Genomic DNA, 20,205 nt, shown 5'->3' with positions numbered 1-20,205 from the left:
TTTTTTTGAACCATATATATATATTTTTGCTTATATATGGATAAATTATTTTATAAATAAGCAAGGAAATAATAAGACAACAATGCTCAAAGAATAGACAAAAGTGTAGAATTTCGAGTTTGCTTCACTGATTAATTTATAACACATTATTTGATTGATTTTGAGGTAACCAAAATATTTTAATACTCCGGAACCCATTTCATCCAAATATCAGACATAAGTATATTATATTTATAGAAGGAATAAAATAACCATAACTTTTATTGCTGGGTAAGTTAGAATACATATCCAGGTTAATTTTAAAAATACTTATGCTGGTATTAATTCATTCCCTTTTAATGATAATTGAAATTTTAGCAAGGCATGTTTTCGGCAACAAATTCCCGCTAATATTTTTTTTGTAAAGCACTGCAGGTTTCAATGAGGGCTTCGGAAATGAAGGAAAACGAGAGTTGGCTGAAAGTTTGAGAGGCCATAACTCTGAAACCAGATGAGTTAAAGGCGAAAAATTTTATGTGGTTTCTTACCACCATGGAAGGATTGAATGTATCAAGTTTCATAAAAATCTGAGATGGTGGGTTCCCTGGCCTGGTTGAACTGACGTGGAATGACCCCTACACCAATAGTTAACAAAAACTATCCAATACCATTAGCATATAGGGACGAAGTTGGCAGGTAAATACAACAAATGTTCAAATTAGGCATTATTGAATATTCTGAATCAGAGTACTTATGTCAGTCAAGCCCGGAGGAAGCATTCGTCTCTGCTTAGACCAAAGAAATATCAACAAACATGTCAAGCTTGTGCAATTACATCCTATGAACATAAATTAACTTTTAATGAGTTTCCATGGATGTCAATCTACACGGTCAAGAAAGCACGTGACATCCTCCCCGGCCCTTCCATTGAACTGGAGGCCTTCGAGCATAAGAGCGGTTACAAAACCAGGTAAAGCCATTACGAACGGGCTGGGGGCACGAACCAAAGTAGGGTTGGCACAAACCAAAGTACTAGGACTTACAGTGGGGAGCGTAAGGAGAGCCTTCAGCATGATACGGTTTGTCCTCCCTAGATTTGGTTAATGCTTTCTGGCAGGTCCCCTTACACCCCAAAGCAAGAAAGTATACTGCTTTCAGTTTTCAGGGAAAACTTTACCAGATCACAAGGGTAGTGTTCGGGTCAATCAATGGAACATCTGCTTTCATTAATGCTCTGACACGAACCTTGGAAGGTACGAAATCTTTTACAGTATGTTATGTAGACCATGTAATTGTCAAAAGCATGTCTTTCAAAGAACATCTTTTTCACTTAAGACTTATTTTTGATAAGTTACGAGATGCCAACATGACACTGAGACTAGACAAATGTACGTTTTGTCAAGTCAAGGTGGAATTTTTAGGGCATTCTATCAGTGCACAGGGTTATGAGAATCTCCCAAGTATGTTCAAGCCATAAAAGACTTGCAATATCAAGCAACTGCAGCAAGTCTATACTATAAACTATATTTAAAGAGAGCATGATAACAAATTGTAAATTTTAGTGGTACCATATTTGTGATATATGGAGTTTGTGCATACATGTTGTCTATTGCATGTTTGAAATGTATGCATGCTGATTTATGCTTATTTATGTATGCGAGATGCATATGTGATGCTTCTATCTGTGCATGCAAATTGTACATGATGTGTTTTCTTTTATCTTTTACTGATGCATGTGAACTGCACAAGTGTTGTTTTGTGTTTATGCATGAAAATTGTACAAATTTGGTTCTGTGATTATGCATACACACTGTACATATATGTATTCTGTTTTGTGTTTATGCATGTTAAGTTATTTAATATATGAATCTAATATTTTTCATAATCTTTCTTACATGTTATATCTTTGTTTATGTGGTGCTTGTTTTGTAACTAACTTCTTGCATGTAAACAATGTTATAATTCTAGTAATGCATGAAGTAATTTATGACAGATAAGTTAACAAGTCGAAAATGTTGTGTATATATATAAAAAAAATAATCACGCTGTACAAATTATAACTTTGCCAGCAATGTGTAAAAAGCCACAATGACAATCACGCTGTATGAATTATAACTTTGACTGCGATGTAAAGAAAAGCCATGTTGGCAATCTGATTGTATAAAATAGAGGAATAGCAGTGTGGAGATAATCTGTAGTTTAGCTGAATGGAAGCCGTGGTTGTAAGTTTTTGCGATGCATGTCAAACGGATTGTTTTCTAATAAATTTCAAGCATGTTTCATGTGAAAGTTAATAAAAACCTGAAATTACTAAACCCAGACTTGTTTTTGACATTTTGCATGAGTAAGCGTATGTGGTTTAAGCCTGAAAGGTAAAAATCCCAGTAAGCAAGTTGGTCCCCTGCGATTCTCCAATTGCCAGAAGTGCTACAAGGATTGGTAGGCGGTCACACCATGAACAATACAACTTAATCACTGATTGAATATCACAAACATCCTAAAGTTTTTTTGTTATTTTTTTAATGGTCCTGGTAGTTCTAAATTCTGCCACCACGTGCCAGGCTGACCAGTTGTAAAAGCTGCCGGGGGTGAGGAGAAAACATTTTCCAACAGTAGGTTGGTCGTGAGTGTGCAACGTCAGTTTCATACACAATTTCATAAAGAACTCTATCGCATTAGTGCTGCAGTGCAAACCATTGAAGACAACATGCTCAGACATGAAGAAACGTGCCAAGATTACCATATTGATATGTGCAGAGTAACGAAGGGTGTTCACATTGAGCATTTGTGAGTTAACATTGTGATAACCATTGGCACCTAAACTTGGGCAGTTACATTACATATGTGTGAAATTGTATCTCATTTTGACAATTTATGAATAAAATATAATGAGTTGAAATGATTCACATCATTTTGAAACTCTTCTGTGATTGTTTACCACACTTTTATTTTTGGTCACTAAAAAATTCACTAACAGCCCATTCTTTGTGGTGTTTCTTACTTCCGCCATTTTAAGGGACTGCCACATTGGCAATCTCTGCCGGACGACCATGAAATAAATCACATGTATGTGCAAGATATTGAACTTGCCGGATACAAATTCCTCTCTTGATATCTTGCTTCCAGATGAGCAAAAAAAGGGAGTATTACTTTTTGAACAACCTTTGTATGGAGTGATCCATTAAAGTGTATACAAACAACCACATCAGTGTTTGTGCTTTAGGCAAGTGAGATTCTCACGACAGTTTATCTGCATCATATAGGGTCGATGAAGCAAGCACACAACAGTTTCCGTAACTATTTTAAAAACTGATTTACTTAGCACCTTTGTAAAAGGAGGAGTTCAAACTATGTAGTAGCCTTCGATGCGCACACATTTTTTATGCATCTTTATTAATACACTCCCTAACATAAGATGGTGAGAGAGGCTTGAAACAGGTTTCTACAGAGGTCCTGAAAGTATACAGGGGACTGAAGCACAGCATGTATTTATTTATGATTCATGTGTGTTAACTCAATCAGAACGCGAAGTTCAAAGGTGGTTTGAAACAAGATTCCCAGGTGGAATTTATATCCTTGGGGTAGATTAACAAATGCTGTACACAAGTTAAATTCACACACCCTGGAAACGTAACATTTGCAAAGAAATCACCAGCATTAATAAACAAGAACTGCAGCGAGTTATGGGTAACTTCATCAAGTGGTGTCTAAAATGTATGAACAACGAAGGCAGCCAGTTTTAGCACCTTCTTTCATAAATTGGCAAGTAAATAAATCACTTTTTAAACAAGTTATGGAAACTTGCACGCTTGATTCAAGGACAGTCTACAGTGCATACATATGGCCGTAAGCACGACAGTCTACACTTCAATGAATCGCTCTGTATATTCCAATAAATAATAAAAAAAAACTAGTTTCAACAACAAAAAAGTGCGGTTTAAACAAACAAGAAGTTTCTTTTTTAATTTCTCAAAAAAAACGTTGTTTTCCAAATACTGGTGTTATGAGTAAGAATTCTTAATAGGAAAGAGCAATCATTTTTATTTTCTAATTACAGTATACTAACCATTTGTAAGTCATTTGTGCCAATGAGTATAATCACTTTCCTTAAAGTAGGAGGCTGTTTCATCACTTTTCTAAGCAATTCCTTTATTACAGTTCCACTTCCGCACAGGCCCAAAGTTCTGGCACCAGTTTCTGAAACGAAATAGGCCATTTGGTTGAAATTTATACACATGATCATAGAAACTTGATGAAACATCAGGTATATAGTTTTAGACTCCCTTCAAATGTCATCACTTTTTTTCTGCTTGAAACATTGAAATGTCCTCTAGAGGAAGGACCCAAAATAAACCACAATTTTGTAATAAAAAATAAATTGTACACTTACAAATTCAATCTCCTTCAAAGTACTGTAAAGTTGATCAATGCACCGGTCTAAATGTGTATTTCACTTTCGAAGCAATCCCGAAACTCTTACAAAGTGATGATGCTATGACATACTTATGCCATAAGGTTTGTCTGTAATTCGCGAAAATATTCAGGAAATGTTAGAATATTGTTATGTATTTACTATTATGTCCATGACGAAGTGAGAATTTCAATGCTACCTATAGAAAAAGGACACTCAACGGTTATTCACGAAGTAATTCATCCAAGTGGTTTGCAGGAATCACGCAAGGTGTTGTGTATTCACAGAGCGGACAATGATAATCTCAGTTCAATTAGTTCATGCTTGTACCACCAACAGCGCTCGTTTTCGTTGAGTGTTAGGGATTTTATAAGGATATAATGTTGGATAAATGGTCATCTAACATAGCCAAACAACGTGTTTTCGTCTTTGTTTAAAGGCATTGTTGGAATGAGTAGTCAATCTTGCAGGACTATGAATTCACAATTTTGTGCTTCCCAAATATGCAACTTGCAGTGTAGGACAATTCATCGCAATGAACGGGGGAGCGGGAAAGAAATCGGGAGAAAGATGGAGGCATAACGGAATGTGTTTATGCATCGTGTTAAATCTTTTGTGTGGTAGCAACCTTCGTTGTTCAGTCTGGTTTGAAATTTGTTACTTAGCCCGACAAGTATATTGTGGAGATTGCAGCAGACATGAAAAACCAGTGAGGTAGGTTTCACATGACATTCTGGGAAAAGAATGTGTGGCTGTTTGGTTTCGTTGATCTCGCCATACTTCCAAACTTGAGGTAAGAAATTTTCTTCTACTCTAACACAATGCCAACACAAGCCTGAAGTTGAATAATATTGACATCGACCATTGTTTACAATTCTCAAGTGGAATTCGATAAGTTTATTAAGAAGGAAAAATCTAGTATTACTGCATGTGAAAGCGCAGGTTGGATATCGAGCAATGGCCGCCTGCAGCATTCTTACAGTAATTGCATGTTCACGATAGAATGAAACCAGAACGTGAACAGTCGTAGAGGTTTTGATTGAACAAACACAAAAAAATGGAATTGTGATTATATTTCGTGCCAGTGCATGATTGATAAAATCAGTGTTATAAAGCATGTTGCTTCGCATTAACGTTGAATAAAGCATTGATTACTGGTACCTGTTGTGTGTCATAGCACACATTGAAACTGCTTTATTTTGAAAGACGTCATTTGTATTGAGTATCAGAGACCTTGAATACTGTGTATGAGTTTCTCTTCTCTTCATTAGATTAGACATCAAATATAAGGAAAATTACTGCCAATCGATATGCAAATTCAACATTAGTGAATGATAGTGACTTCATAAAATTTTGTCAAACTTTGTATCTTGGCCCAAATATGTGAGACCTATTCAGTACATATTCAGTATATTGAGAACATTTATTTGTATGTTCAAGTACAAAAGTATTTCAACATATTTGTGACAAAAAGGGAGTGAAACATTAATAATAAACATTGTGTACTACACAAATCAGATCATAAGATTGATTGATTGATTTGGTGTTTTAAGTCCACTTTATGCACAGTAAGGCTAATCGAGACTGAACCTACATTTTAAAGTTGGATCCAAACCACTATGTACCTCCACCGGGTATCGAACTTGACCCCTTTGATTACAAGGCAATTATGCAACCACTGTGCCATCGGGGAGACCCACAGATCATAAGATTCTGTATCTAGACCAGATTGATTGTGGCCATATTGAAATTCATTGTTCATCCATTGATGTGTACGTTGAAGTACAATATTATTTAAAAATATTAGTGAGAATATTATAATTTCACACGATGTATGCTTTATACCGGTTTTTATACTAACTTTACAGCAAGTTTTGGTATTCTGGCCTAATTGTACCTGGCATTTTGAAAGTTAATTTCAAGAACAATAATATCACAACTGTACAGTCATGGACAATTCTGGGTTATAACAACCTCATTGACTTCCAATGGGATGATTACAACCCACAAGTGTCCGTGACTACACTTGAGTACAGTCCTGTTACAACATGGCGGACGAGTAGCGGTCGTGTAGGAAGAGCTCCCGTTTTTTCCTCCAGTCTCGCTGGCGTATACTCATCTCATGCATCACTACCAGAAGAAACAAGTGCCAGCATAGGAAAGCATCACTTCCAGCACCTCAGTGGTGATTAAACACCACACAAATTTACTTAATTGCACATAATTATGCCGAAAACTTCCATCAACATTGTTGCCAGCCATGTGGAGGAGAGGCTTCGGGCCTTTGAGAGCCGGCTTTGGTACGTCGCCGGGCAGATACCACCCACTGAAAGCACGGACAAGGGATCCCAGGCGGCATTGCAGGATCTCAGCGTCGCCTTCCTGGAATTTAAATGGGGGTGGAGGACACGCTGAAGTCTGTTAGGCTGGATATCCAGGAACTCCAGAAATCGACAGATGGAAACTCGACAATGATTGACAACATGGAAATGCTGTTACACGGCATTCCTGAGATGGGCAACGAGGACACGGATGAACTTGTCCTCCAGATGATTCACAAACACCTCCACCTGCAGCACGTAACCCTGCACCACATCGAGCACTCCCACCGCATCGGCCACCGGAGGAGAACAGTAGCGGACGCAGTCAAAACTGGAAAGAGGCCCATCATCTTCCGGCTTTGCAGCTATTGAACGAGGGACGGCATCTGGAAGAACAAGTAGGTGCTGAAGGGAATGAGAGTTCTCATCACAGAATCCCTGACTGCAGCCAGGCAGCAAGTGCTTCAGAAGGCCAAGGAGCAGCATTGCCCCAGAAACGTGTGGACTTGGGATGCCAAAATTGTCATACTGAAGAACAATTGCAAGATCTCCATCAACACGCTGGAGGAACTGTACAAAGTAGAGTGAATGAGAGACGAAAAAGAGGATGTGCAGGAAATAAGCAGCCACCCAGAACGTTTATTTTGCTTACTGAGGGTGCATCAAATTCCACCATGCTATTGTGTAAACTCAGCTATTTTTGTGTATTAGTGTTTGTGACTGAATTATGTTAGTTATTGGTGTTTATGTTACTACGTTAACTGTTATGCTTGTGTCTGTGTTTGTGTATGTGTGTGCGTAAGTATATAGAATTTAGTTTTCGGTGCCCTGCAGTTTCTAAATACATCACTTCTGCTGACTTGGTAAGTGAATCTTCAATTTCCAAAATTTTATGTTCGGTAGACGTAGTGACAAATATTAATTTTCTTTCTTTATTATCTTCTCATTTCCAATGGCTCAAACTGACATTCTGGTGGATGTAAATCTGGCAACGCCCCCACCCAGTTCTTCTGGAGAACTTGAAAACCTGCCCTTGCTCCACAGTTGCCATTAACCTCCCCCTACCAGCGGCATCCATAAACTTGCTTCCCAACCCCTCAAACTGTGTGCCTGCCGGCAACCTCCCGGCAACACCGACGTTGGAATTTTTCAGTCAATTGCGAAATATCTTCATTTTCCCAGCAAGTGACAATGACCTTCGCTCCCCAACCCCGGTGTCACAAATGGGCAACCCACCTTCTGGGCCGCAGCTGAACCTCCCCTCAGGCAGCCCCAACATCATCCACATCAATGCCCAAGGCATTCTCGCACATCTCGTTCTCTGCTCGTTGTCGGAAACATGGCTAAAGGAGAGCCTTTCGAGTGAGCTGATGCACCTTCCAGGATTTTATCTATTCATGAGAAACAGAATCGAGAAGAGGGGCAGGGAGTGGCAATTTATCTACGCGAGGACATTCCTGCCAAAATACTTTCGGAATCGCCTGGCGACTATAACCGATCATCCGAATATATAATTATGGAAACCACAGTCTGTTAACAGAAACTCCTCCTTGCCGTAGTCTATCAACCACCTAGCTCTAGCCTCGAAAACGATATCGCAACCTTTCTACCGAAATATTCGCATGCAATTGTTTTGGGAGACATGAATGTCAACCTGTGTACTACCAAAGATGAGGCTATGCAATTCCACGATACATTCTCAGACTTAAATCTCACAATCTGTCAGTTAAGTCCAACCCACAACATGGCCATTTCAGACTCCTGGCTTGACGTCATCGTGGTCTCGGACGAAAATCGCGTAACGAGCCACGGCCAAATTCCGGTACCTGGGATTTCCTATCATGATTTAATTCATGTATCATATAACGTCTGCATTCCAAAATTTAAGCCCAAACAAGTATCTTACAGGGACATTAAGAACGTACATGAAACACGCCTGAACGAAGACGCTGCCCTTGTTCTGTGGCACGAAATTAGCACCCTACACACAGTGGATGAGCAAGTCCATCTGTTAAATACATTTATTCTTCAACTGTTTGATAAATATTATCTTTAATTAAGACAAAATCGTCGGCCATAGAAGTGGATGAAGTTTCCATTCTCACGATCAAAAAAATCCTCCACCATGTCCTTATTCCTATCACGGACATATTTAATTTTTCCTTGCTTTCTGGCACATTTCCGTTGCATAGGAAACTCGCCCAGGTATGACCTATACCTAAAACACAACGAAATCAACAACAACAATTTTAGACCAATCAGCAACCTTCCAGCTCTGTCTAAGGCACTAGAAGATCTTATTAGTGGGCAAACCCCTGACTTCCTGGCACGAAATAACCTAATAGACCACTTACATGGGTTCCGTAGCAACCACAGCACATGCACGGCTCTTGTCAATATAACCGATGACACGAGGTTAGCTATGGACAATCGACAACTTACAATCCTTGATCTTCTCGATTTTACCAAAGCCTTCCAAACCAATGACCACAAAATTTTACTCACTAAAATATCATCCCTATTCAGCTTCTCGAGCTCTACGGTTAACTGGTTCCGTTCCTATCTGCATGGACGTCAACAATGTGTCATCGACCTACGTCGAAGGTCATCCTGGAAAAGCATCCCCTGTGGCATCCCTCAAGGCACCGTACTAGGCCCTCTCCTGTTTACACTATATATAAACGACCTCCCGTCTGTGCTTAACCACTGTAGGTATCACATCTATGCCAAAGACTTTCAATTATACTTTTCCTTCCCTCCACAAGAAATATTGAATGCAACCGAACGTGTAAACAACGACCTGAAGAAAATCAACATGTGGTCTGTAGACCACGGCTTGACGTCAACCCGACCAAAATCCAGTGTATGCTCATAGGCTCCCCCAAGATTCTGAACAAAATTGACGAATTAAATCTCCCTAAGCTCACGGTCAATGATATACACTTGCCTCTCTCCACTACAGTTAAAAATCTGGGAATTACGCTCAGCCATCATCTTACCTGGAGAGAACACGTGACCTCAGTAAAAAAAAAAGAGCTTTTGCTGAACTACACTCTCTCTATGGACTTATAAACTTCCTTCCCGAATGTATAGAAACCAAACTTGTTAAATCTCTTGTCCTCCCTATAATTGATAATTATGACACTTTCTTCAGACGTTAATCACGAGCAAGCTAAATGCCTGCAGCGAATCCAGAATGCCTGCATTCGCTTCGTATTTGACATAAAATATTCTGAACATTTGATGCCGTATCATGCAGATGGTCGAGTAGCTGAAATTAAGTGATAAACGGATTTACCACAACCTTGTCCTAATGTACAAAGTCCTAGAAATAAAAGATTCAAAATACCTTTGCAGGCAGTTTCAATATCTTTCTGACTTTTACTCCCGCAACACCAGATCACGTGAAAAATCTCTGCTATCCATTCTTCTCCACAGATCTAACTTCTACACTAATTCTTTTACCGTTACTTCTTCAGGACACTGGAACAGACTGACCCCCGAAATCCAAGCCTCTTCCTCAATTGTAATATTAAAAAAAAAAATTAAAATTACACATGTTAAACAGTTTGGACCTAGAATGAATTCCCAGAAAACAATGCAAAATATGTTTAGCTAACACAATCTGGTTTCTCTATAGATAGTTGTGTGTGCATGTGTGTGCGTGTGTGTTCATATAGAAATTGTACTGCATTTATTTTTAATTTTACTCTTAAGATGTATTTTTCATTGCGTTAGTAAAAAAAAATCTACTGTGATTAATGGTTAATCCACTATTTAACTCCTCGTATGCAAACTGTATTACTTTTATTTTATTTTAATTTTACTTTTATTATTTATTTTTCTATTGTCACTTTATTTTTCATTTTTTAATTGTATACAATTAATTGTAAAGAAAAAATTGAACATTATAATTAATGGTTAAGTGGAAGAGAAGGCATTAATGCCTTAACTTCGTCATGTAAACAAAGTCGTAAATAAATAAATAATTATTTAAAGACAAAAAAGGTTGTTTACTGTCATGACGTAATTTTCTCTTCCTTTGTGGAATTAAAATCCACTCATAAGAATATACAGGGTGGCTCAATAAGTCACTTAACACCCTCAGTACAAGGCCACTGCAGCGCGCAACATGGAAATGGTGATGACCAATCGTTATCAGGTCAAGGGGGAACCACATTGACGCCACCCACATGGTCGGTGGCCATCTTGATGTCCGCCATATTGAATTCAACTTCAGAATTTTAAATAGGAAGGGGGTCGTGTAACATATCAAAATGGGCTAGAATTTCACGAGAAATGCAATGGTGAAGGTTTTTTCGACGTATCTTTAACCAGTAAAAAGTTATGACTGAATTATTGTACAATTTGCTCCTTTTCGAGGTGTTAGAAAAATGCCTTAAAATTTGTTTAGCGCTTTGGTAATGCATCGAGATCAAAAATGATGTCTATGGAGAGACGTTCGCATGCCATTGCACATTATTTTAATTGGATACATCCATGAAGAGCTGTGCATTATGAATGGTTGTCGCGAACAATTTACAGTGTGACGCTTCCATTGAATTAAAAGTCCTTCACAGTGACAAGGCTAATATTTATGTTCATAAGGAAGTTCATAAACAGAATATTCGATGATTTTTATCTGATAACCCATTTTCGACAGATCAAAGCTGAATGGTTAGTGTTGGTAAGTTAATGGTGTGGCGTGCTGTGTGGAACACGATTGGTTAGTCAATTTTCCATCAACGGAACCTTAAATGCTTAGGGCTACTTGGATTTGTTAAATAAACAGTTTTTTTCATCCTTGCTTATGGAAGAAGGTACTTTTTACAGAGTTTTATCAATAGGGAAGAACACCAGAACACTTATGGGAACGTTATGAACCAGTTTTTGTCCAAAGTTAGTTATCAGATGACAAGGGTCACATATTCTGTTTATAAACTTCCTTATGAACATAAACATTAGCCTTGTCACTGTGATGGACTTTTAATTCAATGGAAGCGTCACACTGTAAATTGTTCGCGACAACCATTCATAATGCACAGCTCTTCATGGATGTATCCGATTAAAATAATGTGCAATGGCATGCGAACGTCTCTCCATAGACTTCACTTTGATCTCGATGCATTACCGAAGCGCTAAACAAATTTTAAGGCATTTTTCTAACACCTCGAAAAGGAGCAAATTGGTACAATAATTCAGTCATAACTTTTTACTGGTTAAAGATACGTCGAAAAAACCTTCACCATTGCATTTCTTGTGAAATTCTAGCCCATTTTGATATGTCGCACGACCTCCTTCCCATTTAAAATTCTGAAGTTGAATTCAATATGGCGGACATCAAGATGGCCGCCAACCATGTGGGTGGCGTCAAAGTGGTTCCCCCTTGGCCTGATAACGATTGGTCATCGCCAATTTCAAATTCCATGCCGCAGTGGACTTGTACTGAGGGTGTTAAGTGACTTATTGAGCCACCCTGTAGTTATACAATATCTAATGTTGTTTATTCACAATAAACAAACACATTGCATGTACACTTGGGTTCAGATTTAACAACCAAATAACTTACATCACCATAAGAGTGTTGATATTTTCTTTATGCACTAACTTGTAAATTCTTTTAGATGGGGGAATTTCACCTGCATACTGGGTATGAAAGTATACATAAGTAGTTACTAGAGTGTATATCAGATTGCATACTATTCAAGGAGGAAAGTGGTGATATAAGTTGCAGCAGTGATAATTGTAAACTTCTGTCTGGCATGTTAAATTTATGAATAATCCATAAGACAAAGACAGCGAACGCTTTACTCTTGCAAATTTTAACTTATTAGTTAGATGTCTATCCATTTGCATAACATTTAAGGGACAAATAAGAAAAATAAAAGTTGTGTTAGTACTTATAAATTTCAAAGGTGACCTATGAATGTCTTTCTTAAGTTGGAAGGGTATCAGAGTTTTATCCTCGCACATTTAGGCAGGGTGTTCCTAAAATTCCAGGCAGTCTATTCGGAAAAAATCAGTTAAGGTGAACTTTGGAGTTTGAAGCTGGATATACTTATTTTTGTCGGTGAATTTATTTAACCAAGTTAAACCCTCCAGTCATAGTTCCCGGCGTTAATAGGCGAGACACACAAGAAACCCTTAGAGAGAAAGGTTTTGAAATTAGTGGATTTTGGGAATATGATGTCAACCATCGAGGTTTTTTGTGATGCTTGTGGGTTTGCCTTTTAATGCCTCCGTCATTGCTTTCTTCACCTCATTCACATCCGCAAAATGTTTTCCTTTGAGGATTTCCCCTTTCAATGGAATAAAAAGAAGTCGCACAGAGCAAGATCGGGTGAATATGGCAGGTAGATAAGCTGGGCCATGCTGTTTTTGGTTAAAAATTGTTTCACACTCAAGGCTTTGTGCGCTGGCATGTTGTCGTGATGAAGCTGGCCACAACTCGGGGAGTTTTAGTCTGATCCGTTGGCAGGAACTCCAGGACACACCAGACAAATCAACAAGTTCGTCAATTGTTCTGCAACAGTCTTTCAAGATCAGTTCACGAATTCTTGGGATGTTTTCATCCGTTCGGGAGGTTGAGGGTCGCCCTGAGCACGATTGCTCTGCAAGTGACAATTTACTGTTCCTGAAGCGAGAAAACCACTCGTAGTTTTCCCCAGACCATCTTCCTTGTAAGCTGTTTCAAGTATTACAACTGTTTCACCTGCCATTTTCCCTTACAGGAAAGAGAATTTCACAGCCAAACAATGTTCAAATTTTTCAGCCATCACAAAAATTGACGAACAAGCGAGAGGCACTTAACAGAAATAATTCTCTATCTGGCAGCACAACTTCACCCATCGGCAGGCAAATGCAAGAGGCATCTAGCAGCGGAAGAATGTACTACAATGAGCCTGCCCATGAGAGAACGATTTTGGTTTCTTTTGGGTCGCCGATCATGTGTCAAGTAGTTCACAATTATATTTTTAACCTTCTTTCTTTTTGAACATTTTTTTAATAATTTTGAAAAGATGCTTTTATTTTTAACTATTTTTTTGTGAATAGTTAATTACATGTGATAGTGTGATATAGAAAAAGCACTTTCTAGTAGTTTCCCATGAACCACATGCAAGAACATAAAAGTGAGTTGTGATACTCTAAAATTATTACAGCCAGCGATAGAAACTGCCTCTGATGAGTTTACATTATCATCTCCACAATTTTACTCAAAATAACAAGGGATGGGAATATTCATTGAAAAAGTCAAATAAGTTATATTTTCTAAACACCATTAAAAAAGTAGAAGGAAGACAATACTTATTAACAGGGCTAGAAAGTTGATGACAAATCATCTTTTGTACTGGGCCTTGATATCAGTCCATGTCCATGTCACTTCAGTTAGAACCAGAAAACATGTTTTTTGTTTTTATTTTGCATTTTTCAGCCTTCTTTGTTTTTAGGTCATTTTTCAGTAGGGTCATTCCACCTGAAATCACCGAATTGAAAGACAAAAAGTTGCATCATAGTCAAGGATATGTTTCAATTTTTTTTTATTGACAGATACTTGATCCAATATGACATATGTAATGTTAGACTTCTCCAACAAAATTGTTGAGTTACAAGTTTTTGAAAATTAGATGATTTTCAGAAATTGGGTGGACGAATGAATGCACTATGTGACACAAAGCACGTTGTACCTAGGAAACTATGTGGAGTATTTTGATGATTTAGGTATTCTTGGAGAGGAGAAGGACAGCCATAACAGAAAATAACTGTGTTACTACTTTTACTTGCTCAGAAAGTAGAAAAATCTTTAAAGAAAGTAATATGTTCTGATGAAAAAGACACTTCACTTCGGGTAATTGTTTGATGGTGAGTCCCAGGTTTTACCACAATGAAAATTGTTACACAGCATAATCAATACATGTTCAACATAACACTACAAAATCAGCAAGGTAATATTGTTCAAAATAAAAATTTCACAGGTTTCAGTATTCAATGTATGAGCAATTTTTTCCACTGACACAATTATATTTTTGACAAATGACTAGGGTTACCAGATTGCTGTAAGGGAAATGTAGGACATGCTGTCCCAAAATGTAGGACATTAAGTCAAAATGTAGGACACAAAACATTCTCAATACATAATACATATTTCTATAGAACACGTTAGAAAGTAGTTGTTAAATGACACTTTTCAGTTTAAAAAAAGGATTTTTTTATGAATTTTTAAATGCAAAATTTCAAAACTTGCAATCATACTAATAAATGCACCTTTTACTACTGATTTAAGTAGTACTTCTCAGAGGAAACAATTTTTATCAAAATTTCAGGTTTAGTCAAACTATTTATGTTAGAGTGGACAGTCAAACTCTTTAAAATTATAGGGACCCGTACCAAACAAACATTTTACAGACTTTATGAAAAAATAATTTCTCTCATGAGTCTGTTGTGCTGATGGTAATGAAAGTACTCTCTCAACATTTGAATTATGACCTGTAAAGGCAAACAAATATTCAGCAATTACCGTAATTTGATATGGTTCCAGAAGTTTCATCTTAGGTAGGTTTTAGTTCAGTAACAGGGTGTCTACCAAAATTAACACATTCAGAATTCTTGACTTTTTCTGGACTTTTCTAGACCTTTTTTCCATTTTTCTTAACGTTCATTTATTCGACCCCTACTTAGGTAAAGTTGGATATTAGTAATTAAGAAAACAAATATTTATTTAATGAAAACCCCTACCAAAGGGCCAGTTAAGATGAAAACTGAAGATGAATTTAAGAAGAGAATTAGATCTGCTTTCTTGTATTAATGCAAGGTGTTCCAGGTTCAATACCCGGTGGAGGCACATAGTGGTTTGGATTCCACTTTAAACTGTAGGTCCAGTCCAGCCTTACTGTGACCAAAGTGGGCTTAAAACACCCCAAATCAATCAATCAATCAAAAACTCGAATTAATGCATCCTGAACTGTGTTTGGCAGACCAGCGAGGCTTTGGAGTATAGACTCGCAGCCAGTATAATCTTACGTGGAGCTTGTGTCGGTTGTCCCTATATGTTTGTGCCTGTCCCTTCATCCATCTTATCTTACCATCATTCATCCTCATCTTTGCAATTAGCCAAAGGGACAGAAAAAAGATAAGTAAAATTAAGGATGTGCCGAAGCCGATTACAGATGTATGAAAATCGGCCGAAATTGACACATCGGCATCGGTATCGGAATCGGCAAAAATCCGATATTTAAACCGGTACAGATTATACTAGAGTTTTTACCTTCTAATAAGTTTTATATTCTAGTTTTGTAAGATTTATTGAAAATTTGGTTATGATTCGTCATTATTGTAGAGTTTTTGTAATAAAATTATTACAAACTCATTCAGAGGATCGGAAATAAAATAGTACATTGCTAAACCAGGATCTGCTGTTGTATTGGAAATTCAAAAATGAATATTCAAACCTGAAGCAAGTGCTGAGAAAATACTTGGGCATACCTGCTGCATCAGTATTCAGTGATTGAGTGTTTAGTGTTGCTAAACAGATTTGCGATAAGAGAAGAAGTAAGTTACTTCCTGAAGTGCTTCCAAATCTCGTGTTTCTGAAGTTGAATCTGGCTGAACAGGAATTCATTTTGCATTTCAAAGAACTGCTTGTGTACTAATGTTAAATCTCTTGAGAATCCATGTTCTTCTTAAAGGTTCACATAACATTTTGTATATGAAAATGTACATTCGCATCTCTTGAGAATATATATGTATATACATATGATATGCAATAGAAACGTACATAGCAAATTTATTTTTGTCATGCTGAAAATAACATCCCATTTCTGTTTAATAATCTTATGTATCGGAATCGGTTAAATATCGGCATCGGTATCGGTTCCAAAAATTATCGGTGAGTACATCGGCATCGGTAAATTTTCAGCTTCGTCACATCCCTAAGTAAAATAAACTAAATCAACTAATCAGTCATTGTGATAGCAAAAATTCTTGACCACAAGTATAATTTATTGACGTTTTATTGACTTCTTGACCTACTTGTTGATTTCTTGACCTTTTCTTGACTTCCATGACTTTTTTGACTGGCAGACACCCTTAATAACTTTGCTCTCTATACCCCTGCTTTACAATCAAATTATACTGAATATTGAATAAGAATGGGAAACACCTTGTTCCATCAGTATAAACCCTAAGGCAAGAAATTCTGCTCAGGCATTGAACAGTGACATTATCAGAAAGTGGTCCCAAAACGTTGTTCACTAATTGCTTCCGTTTTCCTGTTTCTTTAATAGCAGGACAAACTTGTTTTTCTTTTTGGGCAATGACCGAATCAAAATTAATTTCACTATTGAGTTTGGAAGTGCAGTCCATAGACTTGTAACTTGCATGATTATTACTGTTACGTATTTTCCTAATTAATATTATGTGATGTTCAAAATGTAGGACATTTATGATATTTTTCAAATTCCTCCCGGATGCTAGATATACGGCTAAAATGTAGGACATGTCCGGGAATAACCGGACGTCTGGTAATCCTACGAATAACCACAAAATACTCACAAATTACCACTAACTAAAATAACAAAATGTTGTTAGAAATGTTGAATACATGGGAGCAGGGATCACGACTGAAACTAAACTGAAATAAAAAAACAACTCATTCTGGCATACTTTCAGTCTTCCTGTACCTGAACTAAAATGGCAGAGGAAAGTTTCAGTCTCACATAAGTGACCACGGAGTTTTGTTTCAATTTCGGTTTGGACTGGATTTTGCTTCTACATTATTTCAGTTCCGGTACCCAGAATTAGTTTACTGCGAGGCACATTAACAGTTAGTTCACTGAAGTGAAATTTTTGAGAGGAAGTTTCAGTTCGGGTTCAGTTTATAGTTTCAGTCTTCGTGAAATTAAACACAGCATATTTAGTTTGGGTTTGATCGGTGTGGAATAGAATGTGAACCAGTTCAACAAATCAGTTTTCCTGCATGATGAGGTTGAAGGTTTTCATACCTCCCCCACATGATTGCGGTTTTGTTTTGTGATCTGTTGCTTGTAGGTTACTGCTGGCAGTGCTATTGGCTAGCGGATTGGTGGTGTGCTGCTTGCAAGAGGGAAGGTGGAGGAAACTGCAGTGGAATGTGACAATTGCAAGCAAGGTTTGTTGCGTGGCAATGTGTATTACACTCCCTTCATGATCTCTCATCCGCACAGGCAAATGTCGCATTCTAAATCAGATCCAGTGTTGCTAATTGTATTTGAATTATGGTATACCAACTCTGGCTAGGGTATTCATTTCTAAATTTATCTATACTGTTCAGTTCTTTCTGTCATCACAAGAAGACTTTTAAAAAGTGTGTTCTCTTACGTAGATATAATCCGTATTGTGCGTACCTGTGACATGAGAATTCATAATTTGAAAAAAAAATATGGAGAAATCATTTTGAGCCACTCTCAGTTAATCTTAATTACAAAATGTCCCGAATTATTGCAAACAATATACAAGAACAAAAACTCCTTATTGTTAGTTCCATGTATCAAAAACGTTGGAAATCATGGGAGGCTTATAGCAGAAATAATTCAACGAATGAAATTATACAGAGTTTTCATTTAAACCTTTTCAAGAAGAGAATTGAGAAGAACAGAAAAGAGAATTACAAAAAATATATGTAAAATAAAACCAAGTATTTTGTTTCCACATGTAACTGGAATTAACATTGATCAGTTGTTCATTCATCTAAGTAAAAGTTTCATTTTCACTTTTCCTGTTAGGTGTTTTTGTGAAAAGTCCACTTTATGCACAGCTAGGCTAAATGGGAATGGACCTACAGTTTTAAGTGGAATCCAAACCACTATGCCTTGACCGGGTATCAAACCCATGACCCCTTGATTACGGGGAGGCCAGCCCTATTCTCGCAGCACACATATTTCGTCTTTCTACTTTTCAAGTAACTCTTCAAGTACCATATCATTTTACTTTAACATTTCACAATTTGATTAGATTTTTTCTTATAGCTAAGTAGTACACCTTTTCCAGTTTCCTGGATTCAGAAAGTTAAACATACAGTAATACTGTATTTGTCTTTTTTCCAAATTGTCCCAATTTTCTTAAAACCACATAACCATAATCAAGCAGCATATAGATTTGCAGGTTTCGGATTCAAAAATTAAAATGTTAAATATGGCAACCCAGCACTTCTGTAATTTTAGCTTTGCTATTTTGTTTCATTTGTCCCCATTGCAGAGTAGATATCACAGCGTGCAATGATGTTAGGGGTCCCGGGTTCAAATCCTGGCCTTTGCATGGCTATTATTTGTAAGTATTCCTTCATCATATAATTATGCATTCTCATAATCGCTATTAGTCAATAGTGGCAGAAAAGCAAAGCAAAATTAATCAAATCAATAGTTTCCACAGTAGCCTAAATAACCATGAAATACTCATTTTACTTCATAGCTTTAAAAATATAAAAATGACATGATATATCTTTTAAAATTTTCAAAATCAGTTGTATTCAGAGTAGGACATAGGCCTATAACCAGCATACCTGTTTTCAAATTTATGCCATCAAAAATTAAAACAAAATTTAGCAGTCCTGCATTTTTTGTGTTGTAAAACATCCCTATTTAGTTATAAAGGGTGTTCGATTAATTTGGAATGATTTGAAATGTGAAATAAGGTTGAGTGTTTAATGTATTTTTTTTCTTTTGCTTTCAGATTTAACAACATCAGTCTTTGGCAAATGCAACCATGGAAAGATTAACAATCGAGCAACATGTTAAAGTTACCGAAGAGTATTACGAAAATGGACGTTCAAACAGAAATGCATTTCAGGCACTTTGCGATTTTTTTGGTCAACATAATTGATCAACCGAGAGTGCAATTGGCAAAATTGTTCGTAAATTCAAACAAACTGGGTCGGTGCCAGATGTGAAAATGCCAATGCATGCTCGTTCAGCTGAAAACATTGCTGCAGTGCACGAGAATGTGGCCACGAATCCAGACACCTCTATTGGTCATCACGTGCAGGAATTGAACCTCTCCACAACAACGCTACATCGACTTTTTGACAAAGGATCTGTCTCTACAAGCTTTCAAAATTCAATTGGCACAAGAATTGAAGCCTGCTGACTATTTGAAGCGTTGTACATTCGTCAATTGGATGCAGGAGCAAAAACAAGCCAATGATGATTTTTCACAAAAAATCATCTTTAATGATGAAGCCCATTTTCATGTTGGTTGGTTCATTAATAAGCAGAATTGTCGGATTTGGGCTGATGAAAATCCAAGGAACATTGTTGAAAAGCCACTGAATCCACAAAAGGTCACTGTTTGGTGTGCATTTTTTGCTAGTGGAATTATTGGACCGTATTTCTTCGAAAATGATGCCGGGAATTCTGTAACGGTCACAGGCGAGCGATACCGTGACATGATAACCAACTTTTTATGGCCTGAATTAAATACTATAGATATCGAAGATTTGTGGTTCCAAAAGGACGGCGCCACAAG

The 20,205-nt window shown here is 37.2% G+C and overlaps 1 protein-coding gene across 4 annotated transcripts in view; it reads right to left on the bottom strand.

Annotated features, from left to right (window-relative positions):
• The window catches only part of LOC146005227 (uncharacterized), a 64,545-nt gene that overhangs the window by 29,528 nt on the left and 14,812 nt on the right, over nt 1-20,205 (bottom strand). For all 4 annotated transcript variants that reach the window (XM_083144307.1, XM_083144306.1, XM_083144308.1 and 1 more), the window contains exon 3: nt 4,046-4,176. In XM_083144307.1, coding sequence (XP_083000433.1) covers nt 4,046-4,176 — 131 coding nt within the window. The remainder of the gene's footprint in view (nt 1-4,045; nt 4,177-20,205) is intronic.

This window comes from Lepisma saccharinum, chromosome 23, assembly GCF_977018435.1.
Source record: "Lepisma saccharinum chromosome 23, izLepSacc3.1, whole genome shotgun sequence".
Taxonomy (NCBI): domain Eukaryota; kingdom Metazoa; phylum Arthropoda; class Insecta; order Zygentoma; family Lepismatidae; genus Lepisma; species Lepisma saccharinum.
This window is presented reverse-complemented; position numbering and strand designations above follow the sequence as displayed.